Source organism: Procambarus clarkii, chromosome 20, assembly GCF_040958095.1.
Source record: "Procambarus clarkii isolate CNS0578487 chromosome 20, FALCON_Pclarkii_2.0, whole genome shotgun sequence".
NCBI lineage: Eukaryota > Metazoa > Arthropoda > Malacostraca > Decapoda > Cambaridae > Procambarus > Procambarus clarkii.
Window position 1 is genome coordinate 24,173,396 of NC_091169.1, and position 22,670 is coordinate 24,196,065.

The 22,670-nt window shown below is 38.2% G+C and overlaps 1 protein-coding gene across 1 annotated transcript in view; it reads right to left on the bottom strand.

The window, feature by feature from the left end:
- Positions 1 to 1,277: 1,277 nt before the first annotated feature.
- The window catches only part of LOC123755442 (glucose dehydrogenase [FAD, quinone]), a 29,531-nt gene continuing 8,138 nt past the window's right edge, over positions 1,278 to 22,670 (bottom strand). The window contains exons 2-14 of the mRNA XM_045738132.2: positions 22,241 to 22,406; positions 17,947 to 18,155; positions 14,507 to 14,693; positions 13,524 to 13,655; positions 11,343 to 11,464; positions 10,056 to 10,109; positions 9,589 to 9,702; positions 9,125 to 9,284; positions 7,578 to 7,738; positions 6,463 to 6,640; positions 6,138 to 6,211; positions 5,794 to 5,945; positions 1,278 to 3,241 (exon numbers count right to left, since the gene is read on the bottom strand). Coding sequence (XP_045594088.2) covers positions 3,106 to 3,241; positions 5,794 to 5,945; positions 6,138 to 6,211; positions 6,463 to 6,640; positions 7,578 to 7,738; positions 9,125 to 9,284; positions 9,589 to 9,702; positions 10,056 to 10,109; positions 11,343 to 11,464; positions 13,524 to 13,655; positions 14,507 to 14,693; positions 17,947 to 18,155; positions 22,241 to 22,400 — 1,839 coding nt within the window. The 5' untranslated portion in view covers positions 22,401 to 22,406 and the 3' untranslated portion in view covers positions 1,278 to 3,105. The remainder of the gene's footprint in view (positions 3,242 to 5,793; positions 5,946 to 6,137; positions 6,212 to 6,462; positions 6,641 to 7,577; positions 7,739 to 9,124; positions 9,285 to 9,588; positions 9,703 to 10,055; positions 10,110 to 11,342; positions 11,465 to 13,523; positions 13,656 to 14,506; positions 14,694 to 17,946; positions 18,156 to 22,240; positions 22,407 to 22,670) is intronic.

Here is a 22,670-nt window from a genome sequence, read left to right on the forward strand (position 1 = left end):
TTTGAATGAACAGCATGTTAAAATTTATGAATGCGTCTGTGGGGTTGACCGCTGAATGTAATGGACTTGAGTCGAGGACGGGTTGTTCACAGACGAATTTTGTTAGAACCCAGCCCGTCCTCCAAACAAAGATCCAAAAGTGATTCCATCCACCCGCCAAACCCCCTGTTTATGAATGAAAATCGGTTTACACACGACTCACAACTGATTTCGTTCGAACACTTCCGGAACAAGTGTTTCACTGACGAGTTTTGTTCGAACCACAACGCTATAAATGCTTCACCCACGTACTACAAATGCAAATAATCGCCAACCGAACCTAAATACCTAACCTAACCTAACCTAACCTATGTCTATATATGCACAATATGCTAATATATTATAATATTAATTTAGTTACATATCTGATTTTATACAAAAAATGAACATTAAGAGGACACAAGAAAAAGTTCGCTTCCTAGAGGCTGTAGATTTCCTCGAACTCCTCCGACGCCGGGCAGGAACCGAGGATGCAGCGGGCATTTCCCCTCTGGATCGCGACACTGAGGCGCTGAAAGAGAAAACTTGCTGCTCTAGGGTCTCTTGTGGTGTCAATGAGCTTGGAACCAAGATCCTTAAGAAACCTTCTTGCACTCTCACCCCATGGGCCTAGGGTCTCAGACCCTATTGGAACGAAGTTGTTAATTTATATTTGAGAAAATTCTTGTTTTGAAGGAACAGGAAGTTAAAATTTATGAATGCGTCTGTGGGGGCGACCGCTGGATGTAATGGACTTGAGTCGAGGACTGGTTGTAGAACCACAACGCTATAAATGCTTCACCCCACGTACTACAAACATAAATAATCGCCAACAGAACCTGTTTCACCACCTGATGACTTCCCCGAGTGGTACAGAACACGTGGGACTGAACAATAAGAATTTTTGTTCACCACTGCTAAGCCGCCATTATAACAATTCTGATTTTTCCTCTGAGCTTTAGTTAAACTGGCCTATGTAACGAGCTTACAGGAAGGGGAGAGTGAGAGAGAAGAGATGGGGATAGGGTGAGGGGAAAGTAGGGAGTAAGAGAAGGGGAAAAAGTATGAGAGAGAGAGAGAGAGAGAGAGAGAGATGGGGTGGGGGGACGGGTAGAGGAAAGTGTGAAGAGATATGGAGAACGTGAGGGAAAGGGGGTAGAGGGGAAAAAAGAGGAGGGGTAGATTGGGAGGGGGTGAGATAGTCCCGGGCGCAGCCGGATATCCTCTTCTGGTTTTAAAGGTTAAACATAAACAATATGAAGACTTGCTGTGTTTACTGCCGTGAAATACTTAAGAGAGAATAAGTGTTAAACAGAGATACAGAAATATTTATTGTATTTACATAAATGTTTACCTTCGTATATTAGCAAATGTGTGAACATTCTGCTTCAACATTATGGTCGCAGTGAACATCTAAAAGTAAAAAATATTTATACAATATTTACATATAATTTAATTCTGAATTATCCCAACTGGATGATTGGTACCCAAGGAGTGATGGTTCGCACCGAACACGTTCTATAGTAGAGAAAATATTGAAGTGGTACAATGGGATCAAACCCGCGACCTTGGCCTCGCCAGCCACACTCCCTTGGGAGTCTAGGGACGCGGGTTCGAATCCTTTCACACAACTTTAATACTCTCTCATAAATGCATCACATTTTTATAATTTAATTATTCATATAGTTAATATTAACATTATTTACACGCCTTGACAATGCCTTACTCTCTCAGTAAGTCATTTCTCCGTTACAACTATGGGTTACTTGACTCGTGTGTCTAGCAATTCTCATGCAAAGACAAATGTGCTGAACATATGCACAGTTATTAAAGAACCAATGTTTCCTTTAACTAGGTGTTCATCATAATGGTGCAGAGGCCAGTTAAAGCTTATATATTCTATACATGTGCGAAGATTAAGCCTTGGTTATAAGCCACTTCTACATTTTATCTTTCTTCATATTAAAGATATCTTCAGTCTAAATAATTTTCATTATTGATTTGGACCAAACACTTGGTACTCACCGTGATTTAGGTTATAAAATAGAACATAAGTCAGGGTTTGATTTTCTGTGCTAAACCTTTGTTAGAATAATTAGGCTATCCAGACCTAACTTTGGTAATATTTGTGGGTCATAAATACAGTCAGGTTGTGAAAGACTGGTTTAATGCTGGATTTAAGGAGTATCAACTACTAGTGCATTATTACGGCCAACACAATAGCTGACTGATCAACCAACAAGTATACTTTAGTGCGGAACAGAGTTCAGGGGCAATTGATTGTATATCCACAGTACAAAGAATAGTGAATTACATCTTTGTGCACATATCTACTGTTGATGAGAGCGTTCAGTTCAATAATATCCTTCACTTTCTGCTGACTTATTTTGTTTGTCCATTTGTGAACATTAACCTGCATAATTACTGTATGACACAGCTAACAACACAATTCAGTTGTAATCCTGAGAGTAGGCAAGTGATCATTCATCGTGCTGACTATAAAAGCATATTTGTTCAGCATATTTGTACAAAGAGAGGTAGTGCACAAATTATATTGGCACTTTAGTGTACGCAGTTTGATTTGTTACACTGCAGTGATGTTAGCAGCCTAACATCACTAGGCTTTTCTTGTTGTATGTGTGACTATTCCTATAATTTGGAATGGTGTCAAATCTGATAGGTTGTTTCAATGTTGCTTGATGAGTCGTCATTCCTGTGATGCTTGATGAGTCGTCATTCCTGTGATGCTTGATGAGTTGTCATACCAGTGATGCTTGTTGAGTCGTCATTCCAGTGATGATTGATAAGTCGTCATTCCAGTGATGATTGATGAGTCGTCATTCCAGTGATGATTGATGAGTCGTCATTCCTGTGATGCTTGATGAGTCGTCATTCCTGTGATGATTGATGAGTCGTCATTCCAGTGATACTTAATGAGGTTTTGTTTGCCTAGTTGTTTTCACTGGTGCTTGTTGAGTTTGGTTTGTTTGTTTCCCTGTTAAGAGTTTACTCAAGATTAGTTGTTGGAGTGGAACGCGTTGAGATTAAGAGACCGCTGGTTTGTAAAACTCTTGTATTGAGCGCTGCCTAGCCGCTCCAGTCTTGCTTGATCATGTCACTGGCCTTCTCAGCAATCATGATCGTGGGAGCGTTGGTGTTGCCGTTGGTGACGAAGGGCATGATGGCGGCGCCCACCACCCGCAGTCCAGCCACGCCGCGAACCCTGCCATAAGTTTTACGTGAATATCATATGGGAAAAATCTTTAGAGCAGGAGGGCGGGATCGAGCCAGCGTCCTGGGTCCCTCCCCTCAGACGCCCGCCCTAAACCATGGACCTTGTAACAAGGGATTTGTATGAGAGTGAACACATTAGTAAGGAGTAGATGGAGGATATATATGTGAGGTAGACGCAAGCGAGAGAGGTAGAAGCAAGTGAGAGGAGAGAGAGAGAGGAAATTCCAAACTCCCCCAATGTTTTAACAAGTTCACAATTAATAAGGCCTAAAAGGGCTGAAATGGCTTGGGCGCACATGTCTTATGCTCAAATGGCATAAGAAAAAGGATGTGACTGTTACGAACCTCACCTGTAGGGGTTAGTTTCTATTATATATTATTTATTAACATAAAGGAGAATATTTTCTTGAAAGAAATCTGCAGATGGCAACGGGGAGGCCGCGAGTGACTATTGGTAATCCGCCAGTAAAGTAGTACCCTTCAGCTGGAGATCATTCATGAATAATGTGCATTGGAATAGCAAAACTATGTGAAGGAAAAATGAACTCAATCAAAAAACCTGCGTGGGGGGAATATGGTAAATGAAATCAATGAAGGATTTGACTGGAACTGTTAAAGAATAAAGAGTATTAAGGGAACAGGGACAGACGCCATCTTGACCTGACGCCAGTCGGAACGGCGACGGACGGTCCTTCCTTTCCCGACAGGTTTCTCCCTCCGTATCGTGAGCTAAGCTACTTGATTGTATTCACAGGGTTGCAAGGAAGGGTAGAGAATGCACTGCTAGCCTACTCAACAGTTAGTTTTGAGAAAGAGTTTAGATTTCTTAGGGTTTATATATGCGTCACAGACTGACCGAGGTAGTGCTGGAGTGGACAGTTCTAGTGTTTGTTTAAAAGCTATATGGGGACCAGAGTCCGTTTGGATAATTATTATTCAATTTAGTTACCTTCAGAATGACCTTGAATTGAAAGGAGTGAATTATGTAATGTCGCGTGTGTTTTATAAATATACATTAGTCATTTATCTACTAGGTTGTTTCCCTTCGTCTTGAATTCCCCTTGGCTCAAATAAAAGTCTTATTTCCCCTAGACAACATTAAAACACGTGACTGGCCAGTAGAATGATTTATGTACGTAAGGCTGAGACTTGACTGAGAGGGGGGGCGGCTCAGAACAAAGACTTGTTGGGAAGATTAGCTTAAGAGATTAGCTGTAGCTCAGAGAAGCTGTGTGGCCGGCCTCTGAACGTCAGCTTGCTACTCTGCCAGCTTCAGTGGCCTATCAGCCATTCTGAATGACACACAATTAAGAGTTGAGAGTTTTCAGTGTAAGTCCCAGAATGAATAAGTAATGAATGGGAGAGTGTGGGATTCTATACTAACCTCTGGTGAGGTAGATATAGGTTTTGTAGTTAATAATAGTCAAATTAATTTGGATTTATTTTGTGGTCTCTGGTGGATTTTTTATTTAAGTTAGATTGGTGTGGATATTGAGCCTGAGGACTTGGTGGATTTGTGAATGTTGAGTCTAAGTATTTTTGGTGAATTTGTTTAAGGCAAAATAGGGTAGTGGCAGTGAAAATTAGAATAGGTAGCAGAATGATTTTCAGTCCCTATTATTTAACTATAAAGTAATATTTTTAATAGTAGTTTGGTTTTTATTTATTTTCATGTTGGTTAAAAAAGTAAATGGCATTTAATTCAACTCATTGTATAAGTTTTACATATTTTTATTTATTTAAAATAATTGAGAATATTAAAATAATCTATAAGATTACTTTTCATTACCCCCCAGCTTATATAAGAAAACTAAGAGTTTAATCCAGTGGACTATATATTCAAATTTAACGTGCAAGATATAAAATAACAATTACTATAGGCAAAGACAAAATCAGCAACGTGCTAAAGATATGCAGTTAGTCACCTTTGTAGCCACTTTTGGCAATATATTAGTATCAGTGTTGCCAGTTCAGTGCCAACAAGTCTAGAGATCCCAGGAAGCTAAGATATAATCACCGTATATGCAGCTAAGAAAATATATATTTAATTTCTTTACACTCAATATTTATATAATCCTAAACTGAAATAATTATCCAGACCAATAATTACCCAGATTTGTTGTACTAATCTGTAGCAGCGTGGGGTATGCTTCAAATCTGCTGAATATACTTGTGTCATTACTCGTTTATAACCAAACCGTTTGAATTGTTGAAGTGACTATGCTTTGGTTGTCAACCTGTTGTCAAAACGAAATTCATAATTTCGCCTGGTATAGGGAATAGAGGCGTCTGAAATGCTCCATTCATACAAATGTGGTCTACGTATTTTGTGCAATTTTAGGGTTTAATAATAAGGCTTAAGGCTTATGAGTCACTGGATGCTTCCTTTTGATGTTTGGTTTAAGGCCTCCCAAATAATGAGTAGGCCTTAAATCGTTAAGACAATGACAAAAGCTTACTGAACAACCAGAAAGTATACTTATATACGCCGAAATATAGTGTCTTTACCAATTTTCTTAATCTTTCTAAATCTGAACATACCTGAGTCTGTGATCCACCACACTATAAGGGTCTGAGGCTGGGGCCATCTTGCAGCCTCCAGCAAGATGGTAGAAGGTTGTAGTCATGTGACGAACATAACAAACCCAGTAGGCGTCTGAGCCGTATATCTCCCCAGTGCATCCAGGGAGAGGCTGTGAAGGGACGGAGATAGTTAGCTTACTCCAGATTAACTTGTCTTACTATTACACATATTTTCTTCAAAAATTCTTGTATTTGTGGCAACAAGCTCCATTTATTTTAATATCAGAAAAATGTAAAGCGATATGTGTATCATTAATGCTTTCTTTTCTCTAAGACTTAAGGAATAGAACTTAAATTATTACCTTGTCATAGAATTTGGCTCCAAAGTTGTTGACGAAGGCTGAAGTGTTGCCAAGCGCTAAGGACAACTTTACCCCTTTGGTGGAAGAATATATTATTAAAATTAAATGCATTTTTAATAACATCTGCGTAAAGAAATAAATACTTTAATAGTAGCGATATTTACATGTAATTTAATCCTCGTTTACTGTTTCAAACATATATAATCTCTAGTTATCAACAATTAATAACAGCATAGACAAATATAATTTAACGTGCAATATATAAAATAACAATTACTATAGGCAAAGACAAAATCCGCAAATACGAAAGTTAGTTCTTACTAACCTTTAACAAGGGTAACGACGTCATCTGGATGAGAAAGTAGTTGAGGATCAATATTTGGGTGTTCATGAACGTCTGCGGACCTGAGGGTGATGGTGCCTCGACTCTTGGGCAGCACAATCATAGGTCTGATGCAGAACCCTTCTCGTCCGAGTATTTCACCAAAGTAGGATTTATACATCTGCAAGGACACGTGGTACTCATTACCTCCATGTGGTGCTCCTTGGGTTACGTCAACAGCCTAGGTAACACCCACATGCCACAAACACACAAACCCAAATATACAAAAATCTTGGAACTTAATTACCTATCATATTCCAGTAACTTAGCCAAAGGTTTAAATCCTACGAGGTGGGTTATATAGGTTAGGATGGGCTATGTAGGCTAGGCTGGCTATGTAAGTTGGACAAGGCAGAATATATTGGTCAGGCTAGGTTATGTTAGTTGAACTATATAGGTTAGGTCAAGTTAATGTGGAGGTTTCAAGACCCCGTCAATCGCTTGCAATCCTTGTCCTCAGTTTCCAACCCTTGTCTTCTGTTTCCAGCCCTTGTCATCAGTTTTCAGTCCATACTAAACGGAAACTGCCAAACATTTATACCTGTTGAAGGTTCAGAGGCCAACCCTTCAACATCTCCCCACGCTCCATCTCCCATACCCGCGGTTTTATGTTTTATAAATACAATCAAGTTACATGATCTATTGTTTCAGTTGCATTGTCTCCTCCGGTACAGTGGCCAGATTAAGAAACCTAAATTCAGAACACAGGTCTTCATTAGTTATCAGATAATAATTCAAAATTTTCCTTATTAGTTACCCAGAATTGATTTCAGAATTGCAATGCATAAGTAAATCTATCTGTGTTAGTAATTAATAAATATGTGATGAAAATTAACTCTCCTCTAACGTAAAAATGCAAGTTGTTGCTTTCTTTAAACACTAGATGTTAAATAGGTTATCTAGTTTTGCTCTTGCATTAAAAATATAGTTGGGAAGCAAGTGCTTACTGGTTATTAAAATTATCAAAAGGCTTTAGAGCACGAGCTAAAGGCAATACCATTATGCTGCAACTAGATAAATTACGTTATTCATCTGGGAAGGACAGGCGAGGAACTAACCTTTTTATCAAAGCCCCAGAAGCTAGGATTGAAGGTACCCTTGTCATACGCTATTGTCGCACCATTGAAAAACAGTTGGATGTCAGGCCATAATGGGTCACCATCTTGGTTCACCTTGACCCAAGCATTTTGGAAATTCAGTGGGGCTGCAGCCATAGGTCCTATAGTGAGAAGAGAAACACAATAAGTATAGTTAAAATGACAGTATATTATATTCCTATACCTGTAATACGTGAGCTCTCTACATGATTACATGACTTAAAATTATAAAAGTATATAATTATTATGCATTATTTCATGTTTCGACCAAATCTACCTGAATAGTATTTGGAAATGCAGATGGACAACTCCAAGTTTATTTACGAAACATACATAATACATTTATTTGATTACGAATTTACTAAATGAATATTTGGTAGAAGAAAAAAATGCCAATTTTAAGAATAATCCACTTTATATACATTATATTAGACTGGGCCACAAAACTTTTAGTTTGAAAATTGATTAGCATACCATCACATTGTGTCTCAAGTTATAAGATAATCCCTCACAAAAATTTCAGCAAAATTAAATCATATTTAATGCTGCCATCAGATGATTGAAATTAAAAAAAAAACAGATTTTTTTAACCTTATCAAATAACATAATAGTAAGTGTTTAGATGTTTATCCGATACTAAGATCATTCAGCTATGTTCACTGAATTGTTTACCACTTGGGTGGTGTGCAAATACTGCATTTATAACATACTGATATCAATGTCAGTCGTCTGACAGCAGCATTAAATATGATTTAATATTGAAAAAATATATGTATTTTTAGAGAGGGTATGCTAATCAATTTTCAAAATAAAGACTTTTTGGGCCAGTCTACAAGTGTACATAAAAACTTAACTGGCGAACTTAGCCAACACGAAAACATATTTCAAATATTGTATTAAAAAAGAAAAACGTAAACATTCCCAAATTTGTGAACGATGTTGTGGAAACAGGCTTAAGTCTTTTGGTTTAGTATTACTGAGACACATGAAATCCACCACTGGAACACACAATAGAGATGAAAAAAGTTAGAAAGATAATGATTCTGGTTTCGTGTTGGACTTTATCCCACCGCGGGAAGGTTATTAATAACCAACCTCCAAACATTAACTGTTAGAGGATATGACAAAGAAAACATTATATGTGGCTCTTACAGGAAAAAATATATATACAGTGCATATAAAATAGGGATTATTTTTCCAGAATTACTCAGCTTAAATAAAAAGAGAAGATTGAAAAACGAGTGTAAGCACTCTTGGTTAATGAAGCTTAGTTACAAAGAAGTGCAGATTGAGTTACAAAACACAGACTGTAGAAATGACTGATGTGAAAATACAACTTCCCGATAGGAAATCAATTATTAGAAACATGTATGACCCACCCTTCAATACCATATTTATGAAGCAACAGCTTTACAGACCCATATGCTTCCCGAGTGTAAATTTGTATACCGTCATTAAATTATAAAAGGGAAGGATGTGGAACATGCACCAATAAAAAGTTAAGTGACCTTGTCTGGTGGCTTTGTACTGCTTGAGAGAGACGGGACTGAATGATTCAATTAAACCCATTGCAGACGTTCCCTTCACTCCCAGCCAGCTGAGCCCTAAAACTTCCACGTGATCGTGAACATTCTGGCCGACCCCTGGTACGTCTGCCACCACCTTCAGCTGTAAACATTACAAACATTAGAGATCAGCTAGTTGTTGTGGCTAACATTCTGGCCGACCATCTTTAGCCTTTAGTTAACCCGTCCTCAGACCAAGTCCATTCCATCCAGCGGTCGATCTTTCAATTATTCCTGGTCCTAGTTTCAGATTCCTGGTTATATATTTAGATTTCTAGCCTTAGAATTAGATTCCTAGCTTTAGATTCGCAGATTCCTAGCCTAAGATTCACAGATTCCTAGCCTCAGAACAACTTCTCTGCAGAGCTTTCACTTTCGTAAAGACTCCTAATAACACTGGTACTTACTTTATGCTGTAGGAGGTGTTCCTTGGGTCCAACTCCGGACAACATGAGTAACTTGGGTGATTCAACTGGGCCGGCAGACAGTATGACTTCCCTCCTCGCTCCCACCGTCAGCAGCTGAGAACGTTCACTACTTTGTTAGTGGCAGATATTATTGACAAAATACTAATAATACTGGAGATATTTTTCATGTTGAGTGAGTTAGACAACATTTAAATCTTCCTTGTGATAACTGTTTATGAAGATGTAGTGTCAGAAATTTGGTTTCAGAGTTTTTTGGAATCTGCTTGAGAGTCCAAAGAGAATGCCTTCGTGAGGCTGGCATTGTCACCTCCGTGGCTTTTAATTCAGAAGAAAACATGTATAACAAACTTAATTAATATCCCATATGAAATGTTTAATATCACTGAGTGCAATGCTAAACTAAGTATTTTAACCGTGAGTACGAAACCACAGGTAGTTATGCCCACCTTTCCTTTGTGCTCGAAGGTCACTCCAATTGCTCTTTTATTGCGGAAGACAATCTGAAAATGACGTTTTCTTATTAATATTAAGATGTGGTATTCATATTTTTAACACAGAACTACAACTACTGCTGTCGGTTTCATGTTGGGCTTAAGCTCTATCAACCGCGGACAGGTTACTAAGGCCATTGCAATAGTTTACTGACCAACCAACAAGTATATCTTAGTTCTGTACTCAGTCCGGGACCACAGTAAACTCTCAATGTAGTTGGACACACCACTTGTGCTTCCAAATGCTGTAGATGAGTTTGCGTGCACTGAAGATAATACGGATTAAGAGTTCTGATCATTTTGGATAAATGTACACTGACTATGTTTAGGGGAGTAGAAATAGCCTAATTTACTCTATGCCTTTGAGATGTATTTTCTTGTCTCGATAAACATACTTGAACTCTGTTTATATTATTCAGGGCTAGGTATCCCTAGCCTAGTTTGATTACGAATTATAATTTACATAATGGCTACTGAAGCCTATGTGTTTATAGATGATTTTATAGCAGTTAAAGATGATAAAATATAAAAGTTAAAGATAATCAGCAATCATGTATATAGCTAAAACTTAAGACAATTATTGAATATAACCGTTAATGAATATTCATATTATTAATGATTATGATAATACTTTACACGGTTGTTGACTACATTACTACTATAAAGGCCACAACGGGCTCACCATAGCCCGTGCTACTTTAAACTTTTTGTTCAGAGTAGTCTAATCTAAAACAACAGCAACTACATGACTACATCTTGAGTTGCAAAGAGGCAGCATTGATTGTAATTTTAAATCAGGTCATACTGCAATAAAATCATTACATCTATGAGAAAATTTTGGAGCAATAGGTTAGCGTAAGGGGCTGCCGGAGGCTTGAGTTTCATCCCACCGTATTGCTCCAAAATCTTCTCACTGATATATCACGCAATTGTAATTTTGGTTGAATCATTGCATCTATATATTAGAAATCTCCAAAAACCTATCAAACAGAACTTACTTAAGGTAAAGGGTACTGGATTTAGCAAGATCCATCTGAACATTCTATAAGAATCTGGGCGTGCGTTTGTTTAGACTTAATTCAAGGAAAGTCTTGGAGAGTGAAGTACACAGATTATAGCTGCTGGTGAGCTGTTATAGCTGCTGGTGGTTTGCTATAGCTGCTGATGAGCTTTTATAACTGCTTGTACAGTTATATAATCTGTATGATGACACTGGAGACTTGGACAGGGCTATAAACTGACCTTGTGAACTGTGGTACTATGGAGAATGTGAAGGTTGGGTCTGGAGGCTGCTGGTCTTAAGTACTCCATGGCAGTGGACGACCTCACCCCGTCTTTGATAGAAAACTGTGTCACGGGGAAGCCTGGAAAGTGGAACTATGGTAAATTACAATGAAACTATTCAGCTTAACTTTCATAACAATTTGCCTTATACATAAAATAGTCCCTGAGCCCATTATGTGCCTCTGTAACCCTTTCCACTACCGCCCAAAAGATGGGTATGGTGTGCATAATAATATGAACTAAACTAACATAAAATATAAGTTTGATTTATATATTAGGAATTGTTCTCGTCTACAGCTGATCATAAATCTGTCTACATCTTTCAATTTCAGTGAAACAGACGCGATTCGAACACAGGAAGAGAGTGAAATACTATTTAAGAACAATTCGGACGAATTTGGTGTCGAGTTAGTATTGTTGTTCTTATGTTTCAGATTCAGCTACTCAGAACAAAAAGCTCCAAGTAGCACGGTCTATGGCGAGCCCGTAGTGGACTTGTCTGAGTTAGTGTATTTCATTCATAGATACAGGATTTGGCGGCAGGATTAACGAGCATTTTGCCCGTTGTTTATGCAATTCGTCCTCAGACTAAGCATGTTAAAGCTGCTGCCGTCCCTCAAGACGCATTAATAAATGTTAATGTACAGTATTGTTAAAACATATTGTTTACGTACTGTAACGTGTCTGCCCGAAACGCTATGCGCGTTAGTGGCTATGCAAGAACGTAAGAACACTGCTGTTTTTACATTTTTCATTATGCTAGAAGGTACAGTACGTTTGTGAGAGTACATAACATTGGTACTCACCTTTACTAGGTATTTGAGAAAATTCCCGTTTTGAATGAACAGCATGTAAAAAGTTATGAATGTGTCTGTGGGGGTCCACCGCTGGATGTAAATAGACTTGCGTCGAGGACGGGTTGATACGAGGATACAATAATAGCATTTGTTATATATGAGAAAACTGTTTTTGACTAGACAGTATGGGTAAATTGACTAGCTATGAAAGGTAAGATATGTAATATAGTATGTGCATGAATGCTCAATAACGCATTATGTACTGTAGCAGATATCCAATCATGTTTATGACATGTGAAAGAGTATATGAATGCTTATTATCACTTAATAAATAGCTATGTCTGTTAGTGGGGCAGCCAGAGGCTTAGGGCTCGCGCAGGAATATCCCTGCCAAAAAAAAAATATGTCTAGTAGAACCTAAATTAAAAATAATTATAGAGTGAGTACCTTACCGGCTCGGAAGCATTAGTGTAGATTGTTTGATGAACATTAAGTCTCCCAAGAGGTGACACGGTCATGAACAGCCCGTAACATTAGTGGAGCATTCTGGGCCGGCGTTCAACCATCACTAAGTTGAGAGGTCAAGTGTAGTTTCAGAGCTTGTCTAGTTTCCTCTTTTTCTCGTGTTTTAAATTGTCATGCATTTCTTACTGTTTCGGCTTAAAGGCGATACACAAAAAGCTTTTAAGGCACAATGCACGCTGAATAAACTAAAAAAATCACCCAGTACAGAAAACTCGATGACATTCCGTTTAGTATTTTACAATGGCTTTTGTATGTAAAGAGAAGGCACGCGTGACGGCTTGGCCTCATTTGTGGTGTCACCCGCATCACCATTTTTGTTGGGACTTAATTGGTCTCCTGCAAGGATAAGTTTGCCCACACGATTTGGATGACGTAATTTAGTACCTTATTTAGTATCCCTATATACTGTATCTTATTTTATGTAAATTTATTGATACATCTGTATGTGGACACTAGTGGCATTTTCATGTTGTCTTAGAATCTATTTATGTAATTGTTGGAATCTGCGTTCTCAGGGCATACTGACCACAAAATTAATCTGTTGATATTTTTTCTTACATCTTTCACAAAGTCTCACACGACTGTCTGTTGTTTGATACTTAAACAAAAAAATATTTTGTGTCCTACATCTCGTGAATCAGAAATAAACTTTCATATTGTGTACGTAGATGGCACTGCCTGTCATTCAGAAGTCAAAAATCTTTTTGTTTTAACTTAAAATATAAGCTGATTATAATACAAAATCTAATGTTCTACATAAGAGAAACAAAATGCATATGCTAACTTAGATACTACAAATAAATGGGGACAGCCATACCCAGTTGTTCAGGGCCATTGTAGTCGATAATAGGGTAGCCGAGCTCCTGGCCGCCCTGTAGGAAGGCTCTTGTTAGTGGCGACACTGGTGATGGGGTGACGCCTATGGGACCCCCGCGGCCACGGAAGGCCTCTGTAACAAAGGTAGGGTTATCGTATCTGAATATAGCATTTTTATATTCATAATATAGAGAAACTTACTACAACCTTTATATTGGGTCTTTCCTTCACCTTCATTCAAAATCATTTTTTGTGTATATCTGCTATCCTGGTACACATCTGACTCACATACCTGAGAGTTGATTGAACTTTAGGAATACTTAAATAAATAATTTAATTAAATATGAGAACACGATGGGAAATATGTTGCTGTGTTTACTTGGGCTTGTCAATCAAGAAATGACGCTACTGTACATGATTTTACAGGAAGGAGGAAGAATTTTTAAAATAACATTTTAACTTATTCTAGATAATATATTTTAAATTTATCCCATTGTGACTAAGGTCGTTTCTGGTGCAAAAACAGAAATATAACAATAATTTAGACTAGGATATAGAGTTGTATTATCAAGGAACAATTTATTAAAACGTTCGAACCATATTCAAATTCCCATTGGGAAGAAGAAGAGTGTTACGCGAAAAAGCCCACGCTTTGAACTAAAGAGAAAACAATATAATTAGTCGGCTAAGACTTTGGTCTACATAATGTTTTGGTTGATGAGGCTCTCTAGTGTAAATCGAGACTTCCCATTTCATTTAGGAGTACATTTGGATCTGTACAAAGCTCTTAGAGGGCAAACTGTGTGTGTTGAACAAATCCACAAGGGCTGTGACGAGGGTTCGAACTTACGTCCAAGAGGATCCCAGACGCTGCCTTAATCGACTGAGCAACGACATGGTAAAATAATTGCAACCGGGAAATCATCTTGATTTATCCATTTGATGCGTCTCGCTATTGTGATTTCTCTGTGTTGTATATCTCACCGTTATCGCCGACCTCCCCGCGGTAGTCCTCAGCCTTGATGAAGTACGGGAGGACGCTGAGGTAGTCCCAGCCTGGGTTACCCAACGCCGCCCACCGGTCGAAGTCTCGCCTGTTGCCTCTCACGTACATCATGCCGTTGACCGTGGACCCGCCTCCCAGTACACGCCCCTGCGGCTGCCTCGCCGCCTGCGGTGTGCAGCGAAATGTCAGTCAACGCATGTTGTAGATAATTCTGGTCGTCTAGACGACACTAAGATTATCATGTGTTATAGACCTTGACCTACACCCCAACACTGGCACGAACGAGCCTGATACAGTGATGGAACGACTGAATGCAAATAATATTGTTAAATTAACCCTCTTATAGTGACTTACCTATATGTTTCAGAATCAATAACGTATGATCAAATGTAACATATAAGCACCTAAATTTAACATTTATAATTATTATAGCAAAAACCTAAATTTTTGTAAGGAATTTCATTATTAATCTAACAATTCGTATGAAGATGATACAACACAGACGGAGAAAAAAATAAGAACTAGTTTTTCAGGGAATAAAAACCACAATCTTTAAAAGGGAAAGTGTCCGGGTGAAGGTTAGGTTGGTGTGTGTTGGTCAATATTCTGTGTGTGTGACGTGACGCTTTTGTTGTCTCTCGAGTCCTGCTAATGTCACTAGAAAACGAAACAAAATCATGACCAGCTGTTCAATCCCAGTAGGATCTAAAAAACCTGTATTGGCATGAAGATTAAGACATTATAATAGTCCTCAGTTTCTTGCCCGAAACGCTATGCGTGCTAGTGGCTTTACAAGAATGTAAATTCAACTGAATTCCTATGTTCTCTATTAACCCACAATGTACCTACTTGTATATAAATAAATAAATAAAGATGCCATACTTGCGCACATCATATATAAAACAGAATTATATATCTTATGTTCATCGGATACCAATAGAGCAAGGTAGGGTAGGGCAGATTTGTATTGGTTAGGTTAGTTGAGTTGAGTTTGTTGGGTTAAGTTTGCCTATAGAGTATTGTGATGAAACGTCGTCAATTCTTCATTTTCAAATTTGTGGGTTGGGTGTATAATCATCAGCCCCGTTATTGTGACTCATCATCTGCTTTTTCTTGTCATCGTGTGTGTGTGTATTGTGGTAAGTCATCTTGAGAGTTGTCGTGTTATCTTGTGTATTATGGCAAGTCATCATCTGTTGTGGTAAGTCGTCTTGTGTGTTGTGGTAAGTCATATTGTGTGTTGTGGTATGTTATCTTGTAAGTCATCTTGGTGTTTGATATGTTATCTTGTAAGTCATCTTGGTGTTTGATATGTTATCTTAAGTACTAGTCCTCTGTTGTGGTAAGTTATTTTGAGTGTTGTGGTAAGTCAAGTTAAGTGTTCTGGTAAGCCATCTTGAGTGCTGGGACAAGTATCTTGAGTATAAGTCATAATGAGTGTTGTAATAAGTCAGTTGCCGCCCAGTTGGGTGGGTGTGGAGCAAGACTAGTAACTGTGTGACTCATCATAGAGGTAAAGTGACTTGCATAGTGACTCTTGTGAGCCTCTTGTTGAATCACTTGTGATATAAAAAGATTATCGATATGTATATGTATCTGTATCTGTATAAATGATTGTATATATATGTACATCTATATATATAACATTAACAACTGTGTAACTAGCAACAAATGATTGTCACTTGCTTAACTAAATGAACTATGGAGTTTAGTTCCTGGACACATTATGTGCCTCTGTAAGCCTTTCCACCACTGCCCACGGGATGGGTATGGGGGTGCATAATAAATAAATATATTGAATTGGAATTGAGTGGTAAGTCATCTTTGTGTTGTGGTAAGTGGCCGCATACTTATGCTGTTTTTCCTTACAGTAGTTTGCAGGCAACCTTGTGGTAAACTTTTTGTCTGCAAGTCTCACTACCATTCCTCCTGGAGATTTTACTTCCCTAAGGCACTAAATACACATACATTTGTGATTAATTGTCAACGTAAGGAATTTTAGAATTTAGTATGTAATTAAGAAGGTTACTGTTACGAACGGGCTGAAAGCCTCGTTCTCAGTTGGAATTATCTTTTACTCTCTATGATGATTAGTTTATGTTATCTTTTGGAGTAAAGTTAATATCAATTCTTAGATCTTAAGGTTCATTGCTGGTTGGAAGGTTATTTTGTTACTAAGCTAGAATATGCAAATTCGTCAGGTGGACTGACAACATAATATTTTATAAGAACAGTTAGTCAAGGTGAACTTTCAAATTAATGTACATATTGTTTTGCAGTAGGGAAAGACGAATAGTCTGCAAATAGACTGATTAGCCTTATGGTTGTTCTTTGATAGGATAGCAACAGGGAATTGCATATTCTGGTTGGCATGTTGCATACTTTATATGTTTTGCTTATTGATCACGATTTTGAATATGGGGCAACACGCTGACTCACCATTCTAATTTGAATTATTGTTATGTAGCCCAACTCCCCCTTGTGGGGTGAGTGACCTTTATTATGACAGCCGCCAGCTTGTCATACTGCTGATGTGGCATTGTCATATTTCAAATCTCCCAGATCACTGTCTTATTTAAGGAAGCCAGTAAGTAGAGTGCACGTACCAAATTGTATATGAAAGTTGATTGAAATATTGCATGACACATTTTATTAGTGTGTGTAGGTCGTGATTACTGAAGTGAATAAGCCCTTCTCATAAGACGTTTATTTAAATATTAAAGGGAAATTTTATTTAAAGGGATGCTATTTTTGCCTGTAAGTATTTACTTGTATTTGTCTGTATTTGTCTATCTAACTATTGCTGGGTGTCAAGTTCCTTAGTGCCTTGTACAACATTTCTCTAGACTGGAGTAGAGAACTTTAATTACATTTGAATTTTTTTAATTGTTAAGTCTTGGTACTAGTTTTTTATGATACCTGATGAGAATTACCACGGTTTTCCCTCCTCCTTCAACAGTAATTTTCTAGACGTTTAAATCATTGCAACTTTAATTATACTTTGGCTGAGGGGGGGGGGGGGAAGAGACTAACCTAGTGGGGAAACAACAGGCTGTAACAGCTACTTTTACAGTGTTAATCATATATGCCTTATTTTCAACTGAAAGTACTAATAATATAGGTGACAATGATCTCTTGTTTCAATGTTATTCTATACACATTTAACCAGCTATTCCTGTTCAACTAAAAAACACTAATTCAGGTGAAAATGGTCATCGCTTAATATCTTATTAACTAGGAAAACATCTTAAAATTCGTAAAATATCCACTGATATCAAGAAATTATCATTCTGAGTAATTCAAAATTATTAATCAAAAGATAAATTGAAGTTTGCAAAACTTGCGTGAGTGGTGGACGTTTATGAATGATTAGCACTGGCGTCTTACGGTTCACGAAGAGAAGTGCTTCAGTACTTACATGGTTAATAAAGTTTTGAGAAGAATATTTTTGAGGGACGGTGCTGTATCCCCAGTCCTCACTGTACCCAGGGATGTAGGAGATGGGGAGGAAGGCCGGGACGTTGGTCTCCAGCGGCGGGGGACCTCCAGCCTCCAGCAGCAGCACCCGCCACCCCGGCACCTCCGTCAGCCTCCCTGCCAGCACACACCCCGCTGCTCCTCCACCCACTGTGTGGAGGATAATGAGTTAGTCTTTCCATCCACTGTGTGGAGGATACCTGGGTAGTCCCTCCACCTACTGTGTGGAGGATGCGTGGTTAGTCCCTCCACCTACTGTGTGGAGGGTACTGATTAGTCCTTCCATTCATTGTGTAGAGGATGCTTGTGTAGTCCCTCCACCTACTAAGTTAATGAAATAACTCAACTCATCCTCCATTAGAGAGTACATATAATGATTGAGATACAAAATATAAACTACTGAACACACATACTTGTCTCCAATTCACAAAGATGCCAGAATCAAGATAACCAAAAATAAAGTAAAGACCAGCCTAACCAAAGCGCTATATACTCGCATTGGCTAAGCACATTACCTAGATATTTACTAACCTACCTTATTGACGTTTGCCTTTCCATTGGAGACTTTCGGCGCCGTGAAGAAGAGGGGACCTGCTGCTTGGGTAACAGCTTCTCCGTATCAACCTACCCTGGCTGTGCGCCCTGGAGAGGCCACTCCAGACCGATAACCAGAGTGCAACTCCATAGGCTCCTGAGACTGATGTATGCTTGCTACCCTAAATTTAACATAATTTATGCACTCATAAGGTGTCGTTACGACTATACTGGGCCAAGTATATGTATAAAATGAACTTTACAGAAAAATATAAGTAGAATCATGTCGGTATCATTCGATCCCTTTTAATATCCGTCATTTCGAATATAAGGTATATTAATATTATTTATCAAAGTGAGAACACTTCCCTCTAGAGAACCACAAACTGGTCTCAGTGCTCGGATGTCCCTCTCCCCACCTAGCAATATGAGTTGCAATTGTTCACTGCTAGAGCTCGTTTACCATCATGCTAACACTTAACATTATTTCCCTAGAACACTGCTCTAAAGTTAATGATACAGACTATTATAATTTCATGAAGGTTAAAGTTAGTCAGCAAAGAGTGGAAAAAATCAGCAGGCTGATGTCCTTCAACCCTTACCAGCCTTGTTCTCTTCCTGTTCAATTTACGTGCTACCCCCGCCTTCAGTAATCATCACTTCCTGAACTTTTTTTAATTTATTTTCTCTTGACCGCTAAGCAATTTGCTAACAAACCCATTTCGCAGCATTTCCTCCACAGCGCTGGTTAGAAAAAGTAGTCGACCTTTCTGTCTCTCACACACAAAGTAGTAACTGGATCACTTTACTTTTTATCATCATGACTGCATGATGATACGTCGACACTCAAGACAGTAGTACTTCTTAACTTGATTGATTGACTTCAGCTCTGAAATTAACATGTTCCGATCAGCGGATAGCCGTAGGCACTATGTTGAGAATCGCCAGTTATTCGTAGGTACACAGCTTCACCATTTAGTACACGTGTGTACACAGCTTCACCATTTAGTACACGTAGGTACACAGCTTCACCATTTAGTACACGTAGGTACACAGCTTCACCATTTAGTACACGTAGGTACACAGCTTCACCATTTAGTACACGTAGGTACACAGCTTCACCATTTAGTACACGTTAGTACACAGCTTCACCATTTAGTACACGTAGGTACACAGCTTCACCATTTAGTACACGTAGGTACACAGCTTCACCATGTAGTACGCGTAGGTACACAGCTTCACCATTTAGTACACGTAGGTACACAGCTTCACCATTTAGTACACGTAGGTACACAGCTTCACCATTTAGTACACGTAGGTACACAGCTTCACCATTTAGTACACGTAGGTACACAGCTTCACCATCCTAGTATATGATGAAACTGCTTTGTGTCAGCTTCATCGTACTCTAGAAGCATCACCAGTTTACCTTGACTTTTCTGTGAACATTTCCGTCCTGACAAGCTATCTCTGACGGCCACCAGATCTGTCAACATTAAGACGCTCCTTATCTAGAGATTTATAAGAAATACAATACTGTATTATTTTTTTTAGCTGTGTTTCTGCACCGCTTGTTCAAGATTTTGGCTCCCGGAGCAAGGCTAAAGATATCATGGAAAACTGGCGGATCACGGTCACTTTGAGGTTACTCTACGCCATTATTTGTTTAAAATAAATCCTTAAGAGTTTAGAATAATTTTACTTGGATTGTAGTTCCATATAGAATTTTCCAACGACTATGATTGAGTTGATTGTTGTGAAATTAAGCTTTTTCTTGAACTTTAATAACTGTTAGTTTCCTGAAGAGTGAGGTAGGCCGCGGAATCAAATATATTATATTTACTAGATGGGTTACCAGACGGTGCCCGGCTATCTATCTATCTATATCTATCTCTATCTATCTGAATCAACGTAATCGACGTTGAATCACGTTGAAACCGTAACATCTGTTTTAACAATCTATGGACAATCAAATACACATTTCATACTTATTAGGAATCATTGGGATTTGAAATCCTAAATGCCCTATGACGTTCGGCGTACACTCACAAATCATCATGCAAAGTTTTTGTGAGGCTAGCCGAAAGCATCTGGGCCCCTCCCCACCAGCCTCGAACAACCAAGCAAGACATTCTCTTATATAGATTAGGTTCATATTATTTTAGGTTGTGCTATTAATATGTGTAGTTAAAAAAAACCTAGCTTGATCATTTTTGTCACATTTCTTGAATTTGCATATTTATAATTATTGATGATTCGAGCTTTATTAATTCGTTTTTTCGGTGACTTGGCAAGGTCTGTTTTTAGGCAATGTCTGTGTGAACATATTTTCAATAAAGTCTACTTTTTAACTTTATGCTGTTGAGTAAAGTTAGAACTTTTTTTTTAAATACAGTATTGAAAAATTTGAATACCTTAAATGTTTAAATACTTTAAATAGTTAAGAAATCTTTACTCTGTTCTTAAAACTTTAAGAACAGTATTTAAAACATTAAGTAATGTTTTAAATGACTTGTTTAATTTAACAAAAGAAGCGGTAATGCCTTCACACAGACATAATAACATATAGGATAAAAACCCTCACTTATGTAATTAGTGAAATTTATGTAAAGATTTACACCAAGTCTTTTGTACTCTCCTGAGTGGTTTTTCCACATATGTCACCACATACTAGGACCTTGACAAAGCACTCAGGAGAGTATGAAAGGCTTGGTGTAAAGCTTTACATAAATTTCACAAATTACATATGAATGCACTGCTTGTTGAAACTATTTATTTCTTAATTCTCAATGAAAATCACTCAGATGCACATTGGGAATGGGAATTTTCATCGGAAAGCGCTAAGCCATTAAGACTATATAGCACTGCGAACAGATCAGGATAAGGATTTGGGATGGGACGGGGGGGGGCGGAAGGAATGGTCCCCAACCACTTAGACGGTCGGGGATTGAACGCCGACCTGCATGAAACCAGACAGTCGCTCTACCATCCAGCCCAAGTGGTTGGGCAATGCACATGGGGACCTTGATACAATGCACTTGACTCTTAATTAAGATTTGGGGACATATAACGAGCTTGACCAAAAAGCCCACTAATGTTACACAGCAGGCCATTTATTGACGTATATATGATTTATATTGTGTTTTATTAAATAAAGATTAAAAAAATGTTATTGACGCTCATTATACAGAAGTTTGACTACCTAGTTACGGTTTCGGCAATTGTCTCGTAAGAGTTCAAGTGGATGAAAGTTTTGTGCAGTGATTTCAAACAATGCTTGTGAGTTCTGATAAGTTTAAAGTGTTCGAGTAAAGTGACTATTTGTGAAAGATGATCATGACCACATTTACTTCACAATACATATTGTATTTGAAAGAAAAGAGGTAACAACATGTTGGTGGCCACCTGACCGATGACCGGTGAGTTAGACAACTAAACTGTCTCAGTTACTGGTGCCTGCAACGCTTGACCAATAATTTAGACGAATAGGTTACCTTCGGGCGCCTGGCCGATGATTTTGATTTAGATAACTAGGCTACCCCAGTTGGTGGCGTTTGACCGATGATTTAGATAACAGGACTACCTGAGCGGCGCTTGGCCGATGATTTAGACAACTAGTTTACCTCAAATGCTACTGTTCATATCCTGAGAATTTGATGTATGTGTGTTTGTGTGTATTCAGAATGAAGCGATGTTCTTACCTATGATGAAGTCATATTGAGACGTGATAGGGCCACTAGACTGAAAATATTCTGGACCTGCTTCAGGAAACACGTTGAGCAACAACAGCCTCACTATCGGCAGGAAGGCTGTTGCTGTCGCTCCAATGACAGTGTCACGGAGCAAGTTGATGTCGGCCATGTCTACCTGCAATCAAACGAGAGAAGAAAAAGTTATATATTGTATATATATAAATCGAGAGCTACGTATATGTATATTTTTAAAGGGAAGATATAGTCGATAACGACTCGTTGAGAAAGAAAGGATTTTTTTTAATAGTTCCTGAATGTGTTTGAACAGCTTATCGGTTTATGCCCAAGTGTTTAACAGTAGCTACGTAAATGATTATATGAATAAAGTATAATTTGATTTACCATCAAATTGTCCCATGAAAGAAAAAAAAGATGATTT